This window comes from Penaeus vannamei, chromosome 20, assembly GCF_042767895.1.
Source record: "Penaeus vannamei isolate JL-2024 chromosome 20, ASM4276789v1, whole genome shotgun sequence".
Classification (NCBI taxonomy): Eukaryota; Metazoa; Arthropoda; class Malacostraca; order Decapoda; family Penaeidae; genus Penaeus; species Penaeus vannamei.
Genome location: NC_091568.1, coordinates 26,076,635 through 26,096,634, shown reverse-complemented (window position 1 = coordinate 26,096,634; position 20,000 = coordinate 26,076,635). Strand labels below are relative to the sequence as shown.

General features: G+C 35.7%; 2 protein-coding genes across 18 annotated transcripts in view; one reads left to right on the top strand and one right to left on the bottom strand.

Moving 5' to 3' along the window:
* PhKgamma (phosphorylase kinase gamma) overlaps positions 1 to 4,490 on the top strand; it is a 47,347-nt gene extending 42,857 nt beyond the window's left edge. For 5 of the 10 annotated variants that reach the window (XM_070135244.1, XM_070135243.1, XM_070135240.1 and 2 more), the window contains 3 exons: positions 345 to 386; positions 768 to 926; positions 1,152 to 4,490. In XM_070135244.1, the coding sequence (XP_069991345.1) occupies positions 345 to 386; positions 768 to 926; positions 1,152 to 1,298 (348 nt within the window). In that variant the 3' untranslated portion in view covers positions 1,299 to 4,490. Of the gene's footprint in view, positions 1 to 318; positions 387 to 767; positions 927 to 1,151 lie in introns of all 10 variants that reach the window. The other 5 variants (XM_070135248.1, XM_070135247.1, XM_070135246.1 and 2 more) reach the window with 2 other exon arrangements.
* Positions 4,491 to 10,053: 5,563 nt separating this feature from the next.
* Positions 10,054 to 20,000, bottom strand: part of LOC113815112 (OTU domain-containing protein 3) — a 10,887-nt gene continuing 940 nt past the window's right edge. For 6 of the 8 annotated variants that reach the window (XM_027367196.2, XM_027367202.2, XM_070135238.1 and 3 more), the window contains exons 2-8: positions 15,736 to 15,890; positions 15,307 to 15,455; positions 14,432 to 14,544; positions 13,807 to 13,932; positions 13,284 to 13,593; positions 12,890 to 13,065; positions 10,054 to 12,352 (exon numbers count right to left, since the gene is read on the bottom strand). In XM_027367196.2, coding sequence (XP_027222997.2) covers positions 12,182 to 12,352; positions 12,890 to 13,065; positions 13,284 to 13,593; positions 13,807 to 13,932; positions 14,432 to 14,544; positions 15,307 to 15,455; positions 15,736 to 15,890 — 1,200 coding nt within the window. In that variant the 3' untranslated portion in view covers positions 10,054 to 12,181. Of the gene's footprint in view, positions 12,353 to 12,889; positions 13,066 to 13,283; positions 13,594 to 13,806; positions 13,933 to 14,431; positions 14,545 to 15,306; positions 15,456 to 15,735; positions 15,891 to 18,400; positions 18,452 to 19,992 lie in introns of those variants that run through there. The other 2 variants (XM_027367200.2, XM_070135237.1) reach the window with 2 other exon arrangements.

Genomic DNA, 20,000 nt, shown 5'->3' with positions numbered 1-20,000 from the left:
TTTCTTAAAATTATTAGTTCTTTTTTGTATTTATTTATTTATACAATGCAGATATCCTGTATGTGAAATGACCTTTGCTGATATACGAAGCAAATAAGAAAGAAAATAAGCCTGAGAAAATACAGGCAGCAAAGTTTTTCCAGTCAAAGTCATTGCTAGAGTAGCTATTACATGCCTTAACATGAAACCCAAAACCATTTGCCATAATTTATTTTTTTATTTTTTTGCTTTGTTTCTCCCTAACCTTTGTTATATGGGTTGTTTGAATATCTATGCCTTCATAATGCTTCGTTTATGTGCATGGTCCTTTTTTTGTAGCGTCTCATTTTACTCGCGTCTTCTAGCCTAGCCGGAGTCAAATTATTGGGGTCACTCTGGTGGAAAAGGTGAGTCTAGAAACCCTGTTTTTATTTTCCTTTTTTGATATTCATTTAGTTTTGATATTCATTTACATGTGTTCTCATCATTCATTTGAATGAAACAGTAGATTTATTATGGTTATTTTCATTATCATGCATGCTTTACTTTTCTTTCTCTTTTTTTCTTTTTTATGCAGAAGGGTTCCTATTTTTTCTTTTAATATTTCCTTTTCAAGCAAATTATGGTTTTATATGATTACCTTTTCACTTTATTCTTTATTGTATTGTTTGTAGAAATCGTGTTTATGATTTTGATATAGAAATAGCTCATTGGTGTGAATAAGATAAGTTTGCTGCATCAGATGTCAGGATGATTTGTAATATTAATGACCATGATGATCCCTTCAGCAATACAAAGGCCGTCCGTTCAATGCCAAGAAGATGTTCCAGTTTGGCATTATGTGTGTACGTGCAGTGATCCGTATCCAAAGACTTCGTTTTACGCCCGAACCTGTATCTCTTGCCGTCACCCGGGTCGATCCATATAGGATTAAAGCTCTGCGCAAGGTACAGTACATTAGTATAGGGTTAGGTTTTGATGATCTTAGTATATAATTAAGGATTTTTCTTTCAGATTCCCTCCTCTACCATTCCCTATTTTGAATTGTATAAATTAGGACAGTGGTTTAAAGATATATACTGGAATTGAAAAGAAAATCATAAATTAGATTCTGGGCTATATTTCTTGGAGATGCTAGGCATACTAATTGACTTTGGTATGCTGTTATACAGGTTATTGATAACTGCGCCTTCCGTGTTTATGGCCACTGGGTGAAGAAAGGAGAGGGTCAAGACCGTGCTGCACTTTTCCAAAACTACCCCAAGCTTGATTTTCCACGCAGTCCAATGGAAGCGCCCCTCATTGTTGGCCAGTCATAAAAGGAAAACATGTTATGTCAAAGATTATCACTTTTGTAGTGTATATTTTATCTTGTCCTTTCCTTTGAAAACCCTTGATGGTAGTAGATCAGAAATTTTACCTAGACAAAGAAAAAGTTTTCTTCATATGCAAAACATTTTTTGCTTTTAGCTCTTGAGAAATTACTTTTGATTGTTTTTAATGACTGCAGATGTGGCTCTTGGCTCTTTTGTATGTCAGAGATTTTACAAACAAAATACTGGTGATGTTAACCTTCTGTCAAGCCTTTATTTAGGAACCAGATGAATTTTAAACTCTCTTTTTTTTAAATGTCTTCCTCAAAAGTAAGGCAGTAGCACAAGCATCAATAACACTTACATGATTTTCGCAATGTGGTTTATCAAAGGAATGAATTATATTATTATCATTATCATTATATATATATATATATATATATATATATATATATATATATATATATATATATATATATATATATATATATATATATATATATATATATATATACACATGCATACATATACACACACACAGTTACATGTGCATTAAGCATGAAAATAGGAAAATGATTCTCGTATGATTGGAAAAGTAAAAAAAGAACAAGTATAGAAAGTAAAAGGCAGTTTGTAAAATTTGTTCATGACAGCAATAATGATCTATTGTGATCAATTTTAAAATCTGAATGATTTTTTATTTTATAAGAATTGTTTGAGTTGTAAGTGAAAAAAAAAATACCCAAGGTGTAAGGATGTCTATGCAAAACTTCATTTTTTGAATTTTGATACAGCAATGCTAATTTGGTTCATTTTATTGTATTGTTGTACATAATATACAATATAGGGCATTGCCTTTTGTCTTTTTGGAAAAACTGCAAGATTTGTGATGGCATTTGGACAACAACATTGATCAGTCTTTTATGTTATTTTGAGACATGGTTTGAAATACTCTTACCTCTGCTCTTGAAGTGTTACTTTACTCTTTAGGTTATTGTTACTGAATGTTATTATCATTATTATCTATGTATTTTGGCTAAAGATTATTAGATTATTAATGGTTGATTTTTAAAAGGAGAATTCCAGGAAAACTTTTTTTCCATTTCTATAAATTCTTTTTTAATTATGTAACAGTAGTAACATGATTAGTCTGTCTTTACATTTCTTAGATTGTATATTTTTCACAGCATATTGTTGATAGTTCTATCCAATAATCTACCTAATTCATAAATATAAAGTTCCATTTAAGGTTTCTGTTTAGAAAGCTAGAAAATCAAATGGTTTTGTAATGTTACTGTAATGTTGTTGAGTGAGTTTGATGCTCTTTTACCTAGATGTATTTTAAGATTTTATTGATCATTTAGTATTATTATTATTTGAATGTTAGTTAGAAACAAACAGGTTTTTTGTCATCTTCTGCTTGTATTGACTAAAAAAATTTTCTCCTATTTCTTATTTATTATTTGTCATCTTATTTTATTTCAATGGCACAAAGGAATCCAGTCATATTTTAATTTATGTTATCACATTCCTTGCCTCACACATTTAAGATTTAAGGAAAGTTGAAGCTTCATCCTTACCCATCCTTATCTTGCCTCTCTCCCTATTACCCCCCTTTGCTCCCTTTTTTGTCATTAAATAATGATAAGCTTTATTTATTAGTAATCTAAATAAGTGTTTTACATTTTAAGAACATGCCTGAAAGCCATGATTTTATTTTTAGTATTATAATTTTAGAACTGTGGTCATAGTATTGATTTCCATAGATAAGCAGGATCCATTATGCTTCACGCAGAATGATGTCTTTGTGCAGTTTCACTTTCACAAACTTTCTTAAGTGAACATTATTGAATAATGTGTGCATAATCACATCTTTCTCTCCAGTGAGAGTAAGTGCTAAATGAAAGTTACAATAATACAAAGACCTGCATTGCATGGACAAGAATATTGAATTAATGATAATTGTTTAGACATGATTTACTCTGAATTGATTAAGAGTTTTTTATTGATGAAAGTGACAGTGCATATTTTGAAAATAAATGTTGTGATTGACAACAATCATCTACATATTTGATTATATATAGGATGATTTACATTTTTGACAAGGATTTGCATAATATGATTTCTGAGAATTTCATTTAAGGAGAAAATGTACTACCACTTAGATTTATGTTATTGTCATTATTTATGTTAATATTAATATTATTTTTATCATTGTTATTATTATAAACATTATTATTATCATTATTATTATTATTATTCATTATTACTATCATTAGTACCATCACTGTTATGGTTATCATTTTTATATTTTAGACTTGAATGTATGTGATAGTATTAAGAATACTAAATGTGTTATGCAACATTATGATACTATGAGTAGGTCTCTGCAATTGTTTCCATGATTTGATATTTTTACAAAAAAAGCATTTTGCATTTGGCTATTAGTGTCAGTAAAAAGATGAATAAAAAAATAGATCAGTGAATGCTTCTTATAATGTTTCACACTTCACAGTATGCACAAACTTTTCAGGGAATGCATGCTTTAAGTAAGGACAGGCAGTAGTGATGCAAAAAATAAAGCTACAGGATTTGTTTACCAAAGGGCAGAAGTGCAGATGTTTTCATTATTTAAGACAGTGGAGATTGAAAACTTGAAACCATGTTGAATGGTCTCCCACATTTTGTTTAATATGTATATAGAATCTCATATAAGATTGTTCTGCAGTAGATGTTCCAGCTGATTGAGAAAATGTTGTCTTCTGTTTATTGCAACATTTATAATTTTTGCATTTTTAATCTCAATTATTATGAATATCAGTACGTATATCATATGGCAATAAGACTTTCATGTTCATTATCATAATCATCATTATTGTTATTATTATCATGTTACTATTATCATGATTATCAATATTATCATTGTTAGTATTATTATTGCAACTAAAATTGTCATAATTACTTTGACTAATATTAGAAATATTATTTTGCTCACTGATGTAGAATTTTCATCACTATTACTTTATTGCAACATATTAATTTGTTTTAATTTTATGATTACTACACTACTGCAGGAAGAACTATGATTATTGGAATGACTATGAATGTATCAGTATTTTCTGAGTCAATGATATTCTAGTCCCTTATTAAAGATCATCTTCAGATGATTGTTTGTGATTTTAATAAACATACTCCGTGTGACTGTGTTTCCTTAACTTTTTCATTGAATATATTTACTGTGTGCAATATATATGAATAGATAAGTAGGTCACACACCTGGACACACTGGTATAATTTGGCAGTTTTCTATGGGTAATGGAAGAGGAGGAAAATCTTGAAGCAAATCCTCATATGATGAGACATCAAGAGCAGGAGGCAGTGGGAGCTCTGATGTGTACTGTTCCATGGCACTGAATTTAGGAGATAAGGACTGAGACCCAATGCAGGGATCTTCCCTACCTTGGCCTTATCCCTCGACTCAACTAATTTTGCATGGTATTTTCTCCCCCTGCTCTTTCGTTTCCTTTCCTTCTCCAACTCCTTCTACTGTCTACTTCCTAAAGTGTAATAATCGTGCTGAAAGGATAAAATGCTGACTTTGTGCCAGTCCTAAATGGCCAGAGTGAACCATGCTCACGGTATTCCCCTCTTTTCATTATCTAGAGCTTACCCCTCAAGGGGCTGTTTATTTCCCCAACATAGTCTAGGCTTCCCATGGCCAGTAATGAAGACGTAATACCCTTACTAGAGGCAGTGAGGCTTGTCCCTTCATCAAATAGCCCCACTAATTCAAACTCTCCCAGTTCCCCGACCCCAGATTCTGCTTTGATCATGACTCTGAACACTGCATCTAATACCCACCCCTCATTGCTTACTAGTACATTATCCACCCAAATCGAGACTCAGTCTCCAGAAGGCATTCCTACTCTCCTAACTTCCTCAACTTCACCACCTCTACCCCCACAACCTTCATCAATCACCCCATCCTCCTATATTACTAATTTACAGCCTTATTCTCCATCTCTCCGTAATACTAACCCCTCAATAATATTCCCTCTTCCACATGTCCCCGTCCTTCTACCATCCCAGGCTCTACAAATATCATAAATACTATATTTAGCCCAGCCAAATGGGACCGATTTTTCGTGATCCCCTTACAGCTCCTTATTCGGGCTACACTATTCTCAATGTCTCATTACAGTTGCATCTGAAACTGAAGCTATAGCATTATCAAATTTAACTGATCTCTCTGGCAACCCCATTCCTGTAGAACCTCATCCAACTCTTAATACTTGTACCGGAACTGTCTCTTTATCTCCAGCAAACTGTCCAATGGATATTGATTGGTTAGATTGTGGAGAATACTTACCCACCTGCCTCAAAGACCATGATGTGATACCAGTACAGTGCTACTCTATTCCTCCTAGAGCTCATCGAAAGAACTCCACCAACATTGCCAAAATTACTTTCCGTAGACATGACCTTCCCTTTCATATCTACATTGGTGGGCAATCCATCCCTGTTCGACCATACCAACCTCATCATCAATGTCAAAACTGTTGGCGCTTCGGACATCCTGTCAAACACTACCATTCCACAGCCCGATGCCTTCTATGTGCCCAACCCGGTCATAACCGATCAAATTGCTTTGTATAAACATGCACATGTGCTAACTGCAGCGGCCCCCATAATGTATTTTATAGAGGCTGCTCCATTTACAAGTTTGAGTCTGAGGTGGCAACTCTCAGATACAAACTTGGGTCTCACTCTGCATGAAGCCAAACAGGAAGCACGTCGACAAGGTTTCTCTCATACTAATGTCGCTCGCTTTGCCTCTCCCTCTCCATCCAGAGATGTTCCTACACCTTCCCTCATGCCTGCTTACTTCCCCACTTCCACTCCTACCTCATACCTTCCCTAGTCAAATTATTTTGCCACTCTAAATCCAGACACTCCAATCTCAAGTACAGCCCCAAATCCATCCCCTCCCTCTCCGCACTACCCGCAACAGACAGATTAAACGTTCCACTCCTTCTCCTACCACCTACTCACCTCCACCTACCTTTGCCCTTACTCCTCAGACACGAGTCTCCTCTTCCCCTCCTCAAAAGAAAACCTTTGTCTCACAAAACTCTCCAACCAACTCCACTGCAGAAACTATGGAAGATATTCAAAGCTATATGCTCGAGACGCAAAATTCCACAACTCATACTCCTTCCACACTCGAAGTAACTGCTGATATCCATCCTCCCCGAACTCATATTCCCCCTACACCCCTTCCTCCTACTCCCTCCCAACACAACCCTTCCCCCTCAACTCCAACTACTACCGATACCCATCCTCCTCCTCCTACCCATATTTCCCCTACACCACTTCCTCCTACTCACATTACGTAATTGGTGATTTTAACTACCGCCACACTCTTTGGGGTGATTCTATCACCACCTACATCCCCAGAATGCTTCCTCTCCACAAATGACCTTATTCTTAATTCAGATTGCCCCACACACTTTAATATACGCACGCAATCTTTTTTCAGTGCCTTGACCGTTCTCTGTGCTCACCTTCTCTCCATTTAGATATCCATAGGCCAATTCTAGACCACTTGCCATTACTCCTTTCTCCTACTTCATATGTACCACTTCTTAATCCCCCACGTTGGTGCTTCTCATCCATTTCAGATATGCTACAATGTTTCACAGCGACAATCCTAAGAGCTGCCTATACAGCCATTCCTCAAACCTCAAGACCATGTATCTCCAAGTGTGTTTCGTGCTGGATTCCGATTGCATCAAAGCGCTTCGCTTAAAACGTGCAGCCTGGGACAGTTATTGCTACACACGAGGCATCCCTAATCAGCTATCAGCCCTTATCTCCTTTAAAAGAGCATCCGCCTGTTTTCATTGTGCAACCCAGAACAGTAAAACAAATAGCTGGCGAAATTATGCTTCCTCAATGACATCTACATCTGTTTCAACTGTTCGTTGTCGAATCCATAAACTATCAGGTAAACAACTCCAATCCAGCCCCCATCCTCCATATACGAAATACTCTCATCTCTGATCCTATCCAAGTCGTTAATGAATTGAGTCACTATTTCAATCAGGTCAGTAGTGGCTCTCACCTTTCCCCATACTTCTCTTCCATTAAGACCATAAGAGAATGCACCCCCATCATCTCCACCCTAACCTCTGGTGAGTCCTATAATGCTCCCTTTTCTTCCTCTGAACTCAGTCCTGCTTTACAGTCATGTTGCAACACTCATGAAGGCCATGACGGTATTCACTACCATATGCTCCGACACCTTCCATCTTCAGGATTACCGCCCCATCACTCAAACTAGCTGCTTCTGCAAACTACTAGAACGAATGGTTAACTTCCACTTAATGTGATATCTTGCATCTCACAATCTTCTCTCTCCTTCCCAGTTTGATTTCTGCTGTGCCCGAAGTCCAGCACACCCTCTTGCCCATTTTAAGACATTACATCTGCATTTGCAGATGTAATGAATCCGTATTAACCATTTTCTTTGACCTAGAAAAAACGCGATACCACATGGCGGTCCCATAGTCTCCAATAATTGTCCACCCTTGGCATACGCGGAAACATGGGTGTTTTCATAAAGTCTTTCCTGTCCAAACATACTTTCCAGGTCAAAATTGTCTCTTCCACATCATCTTCCTTTCCTCAGTTCGAAGGCGTCCCAGAAGTCAGTGTGCTCAGCACCACTTTATTCATTCTTGCTGTTAGTGACATTGTTTCAGTTCTACCACCAGGAGCCCGGTCATCACTATATGTTGATTTAACCATCTACGCCTCTGGCACATCCATACTAAATCTCCGCCATTTCCTTCAGTCTGCAATATCATCAGTATCTTCCTGGCCACTAACCATGACTTTCACTTTTCTACCTCCAAATTTATCTCCATCCTTTTCTCTCACGCACGTGTAGGTCCCCAACCTCCATTCATCTTATATGGCGCTCCACTCCAATACCATTACTCAGACAAATTCCTTAGCGTTATTTTTGACTCCAAACTGTCCTGGCGAGACCATATCTTTTACATTAAAGAAAATAGCTCAACATCACATCCGAATCTTACAAACTTTCCCACATAGCCTTGAGCTCATATCGCAAAACTCTCCTCCATTTTTGTTACCTTGATCCTTTCCACTCTAGATTATGGATGCCATATCTACTCCTCTGCCTCAACCTCCCTTCTTGTTCCCCTTGATACAATCCACCACTGCGGTCTTTGCTTTACCCTAAGCGCCTTCCACTCCTCTCCAGTTGAGAGCCTGTACACTGAGTCAGGCATGCCACCTCTCTCGCGACGCTGTACCCTTCTCTCTCTCCAATGCTATGCTCGATTCCACCAACTTTCCCTCACCAAACTAACTATCATATGACCCCTCCTTCCTACCTTTGCTTCTTCTCCACATTTACATATTCCTTTCTTCATATGCACAGATACCCTCTTCTGCCATTCCCCCTTTCCCCATGGATATCCTCCTCTACCATTCCCCCTTTCCCCACCTCCGACCTCACCCGTTTTCTGTCCATTCCGTTCCTCCATGGCTTATACCTTGCCTCCATATTTGCTCCTCTGTTTTCCCTGACCTACCAAAATCAGATACCTCCCTGCCCTTCTCACCCATTTCCTTGACCAATATTCATGTTTACACTGATGGCTCCAAATCCACATCTGGAGCTGGTTTCACAGTAACCTTCCCAACTTGCACTTTCAAATATCCCCTCCCTCCTGAATCTACTGTACGCACTCCTTTTTGCATTAAAACACATATACTCACACCCTTCTTCCTCTTTTACAATTTTCACTGACTCCCGTAACTCATTAACTCTCATAAAGTCTGCACTCGACCAATCCCCTTGTCTGTAAGATGCAGAACTGGTTCTATCTGTCCAACAGGCAGATACTCTAGCAAGCTACGCCGCTATGTCCTCATCACACTAACCACACTTCTCACATATTCCTTACATTGAGCCTCAGTGTCCGTCTCCTGAGCCCCTTACCATGACAACAACATGCAGGGGATTGGGAGGGTGGCTCACGAAAAGATTAAAGATATTCAAGACTGAATTTGTCAGAGAGTAGTTATGGAAGAGATGGTTAAATCAACCACATACTGGGAGGATCAGATACCTGGTGGTAGTACTGAAACTAAGCTGTTAGCATCTAGAAGGAATAATGTGGTGCTAAGCACAGCACTTTATAGGAAACCTTCAAATTGAGTAAAACAGGTAAGTTCAAGAGGCAAATTGGCACGAAAGGTATGTTTGGAAGGAAACAATTTTGTGACTACACCCATGTTCCCTTGTATACCATGAGAAAATAATTGCTGGAGGATGTGGTCTTGCCCTGTGGTATCATATGCCTTTTCTAAGTCGAAGAAATGGCTAGTACAGATTCAAAAGTACTAGCAAAAGTAGATACAGTATACATTTCAAAGTGTTTGAGTGGCTCAGCTGTATTGAGGGGAGAAGAAAAGACCATGCAAAATAAGTTATGGTGAGGACTAAGTTCCAATGTAAAGGAGATTCCCAACATTGGGAATCAATCCCATCTCCTATATCCCCATGATAACAGTGGGTATGGGATTAATCTACATTTGTACAAACAAGCCTTTCTGTCCATATTCATAATAACATCTTGATTTTTTCTCTCATTTTCATATCTAATAACCATTAATGCTGCAAAGTAGAACACTAAAACAATATTGAAGGAAAAAAAACAAATGCTTTCAAAAGTTATTCTTCATTTGCAGTTATACAGCATTGTGTAAATTTGTCTGCAGATGCATTCACTCAACAGCAGACCACTATGAATAAAACCTCTTAAGAAAACTTTCTGAGTGCTTAAAGTGAACATTTGCTCTATCTTGAATAAGAACTTCAAGAAGCTTACAGTACATAATAAAGAAATATAAGACAATTTCAAATATTACTAGTATCATAATAGGCATTTAATCTTTAGATTCCTTTTTCAGTATCTCCAAGAAACTTGCTATCCTAATTATGTCTTTTTTCTTTCTCTTTTTCTAAACTTTAACAAGATCCTCTGCTATATGCTCCTTATGAGAATAAGTAACTGTTTAGTTACATGCCTACTAACAGTAAAACTTAATCATAATTTGAGATGGATATGAACGTGCAGTAGATTGCTCTGTATTGGCAGCAGTTACCTGTTGCATGCAGTGAATATTAATTATTCCAACAGTGAAGATATAAAATGCAAGCCTCCACTTCCATTTGTTCCATATCACAGAAAAATCAACTGCAGTCTCATCCAATTTACTTAAAAGCCCACAACTGTTGTATAACAAAATGTACACACCTCAATATACATATAAAAAAAAGTACAGCACACTGTATCCAGATGAAGTTTGATCAGGCAGTCAGCTGACCAAACTGCAGACCTGTAAATCTTAAGGAAGTATCTGCAGTAGAGTTAGTGACTAGCAGTTTACCAAGCAGCTGTTGAATTGGAGGTTGAGCACTTGCAAGAAGAGAAGTAAGAGAGATATAATCACAGGTCCTCACACAATACTCTGCTTTTTAAGAGTTAATAAATATTTGTGAATGTGAGTGGTGAGACAAAATATGGTGATACTAATATTATACTTATGGGCTTAAGAAATGAGAAGTTGATGCATGTCTTACAACTGGTTCCTCCTACTTTTTTTTCTTTGCCTCATTAAATGTAAACAAATGTTGTAGAGCAAATAAACATATGATCTACTATGAAGGTCTTCACAGATTACATTAGAACTGCCCTACACTGTTGATTATAAATTAAAATACACATTCACTGGTTTCATCTACTGCAGTTTTATCGAGAATGAAATCACAAGAAACAACCTGATGTATAAAGGCAAGTTACTGTCTTAGTTTGCAATATTTGTCTCCTTCACAACTGGTAGTCTTGAAGAACAAATGGACAGTTGATTAAAGCCCTTTCCTAAAGTACAATCACAGACAAAGACCAGAAAAAAATATCAAAAGGGGGTATCTTTACCAGCTTTGAACCCTGAAGCACAAAACTAATTTTGTTTTGTCTTTTTTGGTAATACCTTTGAGAATTGAAGACCTATATTCATAATAAAGTCAACAGCTTGGAAAAATAACTAAAATAATTATTACTATTATAATTATAATTTATATTCTAAATCATTTTTTTCTTACCTAAATGATATATCCTTCTTTCTTTTACTTTTATGGTTATTTCTGCAAAGGGTATTCACCCGCCCCAAGACCAACAGACATTTCACCAGGCAGATAAACCATCTCAAGCACTCTCTTGAAGATCCACCATATAATAAGATTCACAAAATGACAAAGTCTGTTTCCATTTGTTTTTCTTACTTGTCTGAATGAGCAGAAATCCTTCCTAACCATCTTAAAATAAAGAAACAGTGACTTTTATTTGCACGACTAGTCTTTTTTCATTATTTCTTCTTCAGTTCCTCGTATCCTTGTACAATCATTTCCATACATGACTGCTATGAGCCAAAGGCAAAAGCTATATGAAAAAAATGTTTCTTCACCTACCACTTTTATATCTTTGAAAATCTGCTGCCTGATAGTTATCAATTGAATATGAGATAAATGCATGTTAATCATCTCAAAAAAGTGCTATCTTCAAGTTTTGCCCCCGTTCTCTTTATTAGCTTCCAATTTAACTTCTTTTATTTTTTACATCACTATAAACACTGATGTGTCACGTACCATCAGTTAATATAAAGTTATAAAGTATTAATTCATCCATGTAATGTTTCCAATCTGTTTCTTATCATCAGCACTCATAGCTAATGTCTAGATTCTTGTAAAGTAACTAACAGTTTTATGTATTGCGTACCATCTATATCACTTAAATACTCAGGCAACCAATGTCTTTGACGATGATAACCTCTGAGTCATCACTGGGGTTTGAGGTCGGGTCATCTGAATCATAGCTTGCTTGCTGCTGCCTCTTCCTGTCATTTGCTTGCTGTTTCCTCAACTGCTTCTTCAGCTCCTTGCGTTTGGAGTTAGACAGGTGCTGAGGGGATATGAACTTATTCAGTCATATACATGTGTCCATATTTCAAGTAAAAAAAGTTTTCAAAATTACATCTATTTTAACATAATAGAGGATTAGGAGGATTAGGATTACAAATAGGATTAGGAGGAGGAGGAAGGTGATGGATTAAGTGGATGAGGAAGATGAAAAAGATAAGAAAGAGGAGTAGGAAAGGGAGAATGATGAAAAAGAAGTGGAAGAGGAAGTGGAGAAAATGATGGAAGAAGGGAAGGAGAAAAAGAAGAATAACAAATACACAAGACAAAGATATAGAAGAAAAAGAAAAAAAAACAAAGGATAAAACTATTAAACTAATCCACCAGCACCTACAGGAAGAGGAAGAGGATGTGGTTAAAATGAGGTGATGGAGTTAGAGGAAAAGAAGAAAATAGATAATGAAGCTAAAGAAATGGAGGAAATAAAAGGAAAAACACAAATGATAATCTATTAAACTATACCAGCAAGATCTATGGGACATTATGGGACCAAGCCATGTCCCAAGAACAACACACTTACCGGCTGTGTGCGCAAGCGCTGCTGGAGCTTCTCCTGCGCTGTCTTCTTTTGGTAACTTGGATGGATGGATGTTGGGGGGGCTATGGGAGTGGCTGCACCCTCCCCAAATATGCGAGTCCCAGTCCCATTTGGTCCCCATATGCCGTTAGTGCTGAGTGTGATTTGAGGGTTTTCCCCTGGAGGATGAAATAGTGGTAGCAGGACATAAGATGGAGGTAATATGATGAACATAATTAGCAAAAACAATATTGATATAGATTATCTATTCCTAATGATAATAATGACATGTACAGTAATAGTATCACTGATATTTCAACTACAATTAACAGTAATAAAAATCATGGGAGACTCAGCTAAAAAAAAATATATGAATAAAGCCAAACACAAAACACACCTTTCTGCTGTGAGAAAACATAGTTGAGCGTAGATTCAATGGCTTCCTCCACATCGTACTCATGGGCCTCCAGCTGAAACCTGATCAACTGCAGATCTTCACAGCCTGTCTTGTCAATGACCATTTGCTCCTCCTTGGAGAGACCTTCATACACTGGCTCTGAGTAGTCATAGCCCTCCCCTGACCAAACTGGATAGTCCTGGCCATACTCCTGGCCATACTCTTGGCAGTAGTCATCACTGTAAGACTTCTCAGGGGATTTGCTCCCATTCTTCTTTTTATCTTTGGTATCATTTGAGGATTCCTGAACCTGCAGTAGAAAGATAAATTGATGTGATTTTGTACTAATATTGGATGATGGTGCTCATACAATATATATAACTACATCCCTTGAGGAGAAGGAGAAGGAAGAGGGAGAGAAGGAAGAAGAGATTGAGGAAAATAAAAAGTGGAGGAAGAGGAGGAGGATAGTGACGAATATAAAATGATAAAGTAAACTGTACACAAATATGTCATTACTTACAGCCAACTTGATGCTTGCAGGACTGGTCGTTACATCTCCAATTCTGCGTACACTGTTGTAGTGATCACCATTATGATATGATATGTGGAGTTCTCGAATATTTTTTTTACCTTCTAATCCAGAAATCTGAAGTAAAATAAATAAGTTAAGAGTCAGACTGAATTTGAATAAATAAATATATAAACAAGAAAATAATTTTTATAATTTCAATCATAATTACTTAAACATATTAATGCATACTGGCCTAAAGTACAATGGTTAACTTAATAATTATAGGTAAAGACATGAAATATAAGCAATGACAAAGGATGATTACAGGATGTCTAAGCCTTATCACGAGTCCTACATCTGCATCCAGCAGAAGATGCAGATGAAGATATAAATTGGAGGAATGATAGTAAGACTACTAAACACAAAGAAACATATAAAGAAGTCAAACACATACATACAAAGGCATTGCATGCACATAAGTATTCACACACACAAGTATGCACACACATACCAACCCACCCACCCACATCCACACTTGAACTACTCCCCTCAACTTTTACACCCTCCCTCTACTACTAACACACAATTTGATATTTACACAAATTAGCACCCAATATATGTTCATTCCCCTTACCTGCCAGAGGGGAGCATTTAGTTGATGAATTACAATGTTAACTTCATGAAGGCGTGCAAAAGCAACAATACAGTCGTTTCCAGCATAAGTTCCAAGTTCAGCCAAGTTACTCACTGTAAGAATAAAGTGTCTTTTAATGGAATTAAAGTGCACCCAAATATAAAGTGTCTTTTAATGGAATTAAAGTGCACCCAAATATAAAGTGTCTTTTAATGGAATTAAAGTGCACCCAAATATAAAGTGTCTTTTAATGGAATTAAAGTGCACTCAAATACTTGTAGTAGATTCAAGTTTGTAAATTGCTTTAACCATTCTAATAACAATAAAAAATCTTTAAAAAATCAAGTTGTCTTGGACCCAACCCATCTTGTGGAGCCATTACATGTCTGCATATACCATTCTGGCATCAGTGGGAGTAATGAAATATTCTAATCGTGGAAATCAACAATTAGTTTTTCTTTTCTTTAGTGAAAATTAAAAATCATAATCAGTAATCCAGTATTTGCCAAAGAAAAAAGAAAAAACAGCAATTGGAAATTCATCAAAAGAACTGCTGTCTCCCTGTAAATTTGTATATCAATTCCAAGGCATCTTATTGTTAAAATGACCAGAAATAATTCAAGCTGATCTTTAAATTATATCTTTATATGCTTAAAGATATCATAAAAATTATTTCATCTTCATATCTTTGGAAAATCTTTACATCTATTACATAGAACTTCAAAATTAGAATGCACTACTTTTCTCTGACACATTTTTTTTATTTATTTATTTTGTTTTTTTGTATTAGACTGAAGCTAACAATCAATTTGGATTACTATGTTTAAATAGATATGTTGCTTAAAACCTAAATAATAAATAAAACAATGACTTACAGTGCCTATCAAACGGGACATCATCCTCAACGAAAGGCTCAAAGTCACTGCGATGCTGTCGCATGTATGCAACAACATCTTGTCTGTGTTTTTGGTGTGTGTTTGGCGTTCCATCTAGCTGATCTCCTAGTGCACGAAATAAACAGTTTCTGAAACATGAAACACTCAATTTTAGACCCTTTAAAATTATACAGCTGAAGTACTATATCATTTATAATGAATATATATAGCTTGAATAAATACAGAATCAAGGTGAAAAACAGTAAATATAAAGCATAATTTATGTATACTCTAACATATATATTTCAAGTTTAAACAAATCCTCCAAAAATAAAATAATAAAAAAACACACTAAATGTCAATTACAGTATTGTAAAATATACATTAAATATAAATGAAAAAATCAAAATATCTTCAGTGAAGACTAACCCATCTCCTGGTATTTCTCTAAGGGTTAGTCCCATGGCCACCAACTGCTGCTTCAACGAAACGAAGCTTGGGTCTTGCCCACTCTGAGAAGCACGGGCCTTCCGAGCTGCCCGCTGCGCATTTCTAATAGCTCTCTCTTCACGCTTACGTGCCATCTGCAAGGAAAGTCAAAAGAGATCTTACTATCATAGTAAATGTAAGGTAAAAAAAAAAAATCATGCTTAGAGTTCCTTTTTTGCAAAACTTGTATAATTCCAATTTGATTCTCATAGACTCTCCTTTTTATAAACTCCAGTGATTATCTTTATCATGAACTTTGGAGAAGTGCAGCAGTATGGAAGTGAGTGAACTGGTAAAATTGTAAGTAAATTTTCTGCTTTGTTTTTGTCAGCTTTATCTTTCAGTACATTTGCACCAAAATGATCCTTTTAAGTACTTCCACACCAACTTCGCATTATTTCTTAATTTGTTTTTTGTCTGTCTGTAAGATATTTTTGGAAGAAAGTGCACCTATTCATTGATTTACATATGAAAAACGAGAAGCAGTATGCACTGCTGATTTTATTGAAAGGGAGTGCATCTACCTATCAGGTTATTATATAAGCTGTGAAAATTATAAATATATGTTTCTCCGGGTGTACCCCAAAGGGTACACCTGGAGGAGGGTCCAATAACCCCTGGAGAATACTGTCTTCACCTCACAATGCACATCAGGATTGATCTGTTAAAACCGTTTAAAAGAAGAAAGAAGAAGATTGAGCTGAATCTCGGGAGCAGCAAGTGGACTTTGCCTACGCGTTACGCTTTCTGTGACATTTTTTTGTCATTATTTGTTCATTCATACATTTGTATCTGAAACTGAAATTTTTTGTTTTCTACAAGAATACAATCTTTAATTTGCCCTAGCTAGGTACACCCATACCATAAAGATTAACCATGTTTTTCACTTCATTTACATAAGAATCATACTATCTGATTGAAAAGTAATATGGTTAAATAATTAATGCAGAGATGAAATGAAACATAGCCAATGTAATGAAGGATTAATCAGCTGTAACACTTCCACTCAGTTCAGTCTCATCAGTTAGGAAGGCCAAAATTAGTAACAGAAATTCTCACAAGTATGATGAGACCATAGGAAAGAAGAATCAAATCAGATCACAGGATATGAACCAATGTCAAATAACCATGGAAAGTTTACCCATCAGAATTAGGGTATGGTAATCAAAAGCCAAGCTAAAACCAAACAAAAATTTAGCCAAGAATAAAAGGACTATAGAAACAAGCATCAAATCAGGCCCAGAGGTAGTCACCAAGACTTAACTATCTTCTGAAAGCTTTATCCAATAAATCTGAGGTAAGGTTATAAAGTCAAAGATCAGCACTTGGGTAAAATTGTATATCTATTTTAACAAAATAGATTCTACTATTGTTGCCATCTAGTCTAACACAGCTTATCACTCTATTATCATGGCTATTTCAATTCAGCTGTTTGTGTAAATTACTGTGTTTATAGTTATGTTCACTAACACAAGGCCAGCTTTGTAGATTTCTTAATACTTCTTTACAGTATAGATGCACTTGCATGACAGTGTCTTCACCTTGATACACATGGCAAGATAGAGTTGAAATTTGGGAGTGACAAGTAGACTTAGGCTGTAAGTGGTGCATTCTGTGATTATTTTCCTTTATTTGTAGTGTTACCATTCATGTCTGCAGATTATTTCTTGTACCAACAGCTACAACTTTTAGTCCTGTACAGTACTACCATCTTAAATTTAACCTAACTTAGTGCATCCATACCATAAAGATTAACAAATTTCCTATTTCAAATCTTTTATTCATTTCTTTTACAATAGCTTATACATTTTTCTCTCCTTATATAAAATTAGAGACTTTACACTACTTATAGAGATTAAATATCCCTCATATACTCATGTGCTTCATAATATCAGTTTGTGCATCATCCAATTCCTTATGCAACTAGCATCCAATCTCCTGTACAGCTTGTCTCCTGAGGGTTGTACCTTTCTTTTGAATATATTACTCTGAAATGCTGCAATACTAGTGCTTTTTAGTCAATAAAAGTACACTACATATTTATATATAAAATAGTTCTCATAAAGTCAAACTTATATAACATTCTATCAAGTAGAACAAATGACCATTTAGCAATACATGAAGTATAACCAAAATTGTTTTCCTGAAAGATGACTGGGTTTTACATTCTGTTCTGAAAGTAAATAAACCTATTTCTTGCATAGTGTTTCTTTTCTGTCATTTTACCTTCTGTCTTTCATTCATACTCATGTAATCAATACTCTTGATTCCAAAAGCTGTTTAGGATGCAAGGGTGTATGGGTAATAGAAAGGAAAAAAATAAAAATAAAAATCTGACTAAATTTAAACTACCATAACACCAAAAAAGAAAAAGAAAACATTTATGCAGTGCATCTGCTAGATGCTATAAGCAAAGCAACTTCTATACATCCTGTTTTTCCACCTACTTATTGATGTACAACATCCAGGATTTTTAAGAATCATGACAAAACCTTGAATGCTCACTTATGTTCACTCTAAAAGTCAAGTTTCTATCTTGTATAAATTACCAGGATAGTTAATTACATATGCTTATGAGCTATAGACTAAAGGCCACTATAATCACCTGAATTACTGAATTTCCATAATAAATTGAATACATTGCCTCCGTGCCTCCGGTAAATTTTGAAATGAGGACCACACAGAGAAAGAGAAAAACTAAAGTACTGTCTTACAGAGCACACAAAACAACACTGTCAGCCATAAAAATAATCCCTAAAAAGTGAAGGTTAGCCCATATTCACTTCTCAAAATAGCTTAAAGTAAATATTGAAATAATGACCACACAGAAGTAATAGCAGTAAAGAACAAAGAAAACAAAACTACTTGGTGTAGAAAACAATGTGAATGAAAGGCCACAATCACTTCTCAAAGATAAGCTACATCTGCAGTGAATCTCTATGTATAGATATATATATATGAGGCACAGGGAGTAGACTCCCTATGCCTCGGATAGACATCAAACTTTTATCATTTTGTAAACCACCATGGTGAATTACCATCAAATAAGGAAACAGTTAAAGCTCCACTTTGCTAAATATTGTCAGTGTTTACACAAACCAGCAAATGTGAAACATTCCATTTTCTAGAAAATTCCTTCTGAAGATTTTTCCTTTTTTCAGATCCGTCTCTTGCTTATTTTTTTATCTTTTTATTTTATGATTTTTTTTTTTACAGTATTCTGATATTTTGTATTTTCTGCTAAACACCTGCATGTCACCAATGTCCAGGCGGCATTATTTTAAAAAATGCCAAATCTTTATATTTGCCGGTTTGTGAAAACACCGACGATATGTAGTTGAAGTTCGTTGGCCCTCGCTGAAGCAATATGTTTGGTATGACATACCAATTCCATTTTCTTTATCATATATGGGTACAACATCTATTCCACATCTGTACTGCAAACTTTTTTGTGCACAGGATTTGCAATCAAGAAACAATGAGGATAATGTTTGAAAACTAATGTAGCATCCCTAAGACCACAAAATAATACCATTAGGCATAAAAACTGATTTACAGAATGTGAGGGTAACTTGAATCACAAAACAAACTTAGTAAATCTATGGCTGTCCAGCTATGACAAGGTGACACTGAGCAGACCAATCTGCTTCTTACCCAGCATGTGTAAATAAAATCTTCTGTATATACTGTACATCTTGACAAAATAAAGCTTGAATTTCTGGCGTTTGGTGCAGAGACCATGAGGTTGTTACAGGCAGACATTCTGAACAATTGCTAAAACTATCTTAGCTCATCATTCAGCCCTTCTACAAAATCGTCAGCTTTCTTTCTAAATCCTATTATTACATCCAACTTCTACCATTGATCTCTGCATGGCTTCTGCACTTACTACCACATAGAGGACTGGTCTAAGCTTTTTCTTGTCAGAATAAAGATGATGGGGATTACTGGCTTTGTATCAATCTATCATTTCATATAGGTTTTATCTCCCAACTCAGGCACTACCTCGTACTGCATGTTGTCCATAATATGGCCAACATACCTAGGGGACAAAATTCAAGTTTGAAAGCTATTACAAGTTAATTAGTTAAATTTTCAGTCTGTACTTTGAAGCTGCTTCCTAATGTACTCCTTCATATAAACAATAACTTCTCAAGGTCTTCATAATCACAAATATATTTGGTAATGAACACTTACTTCCTCAA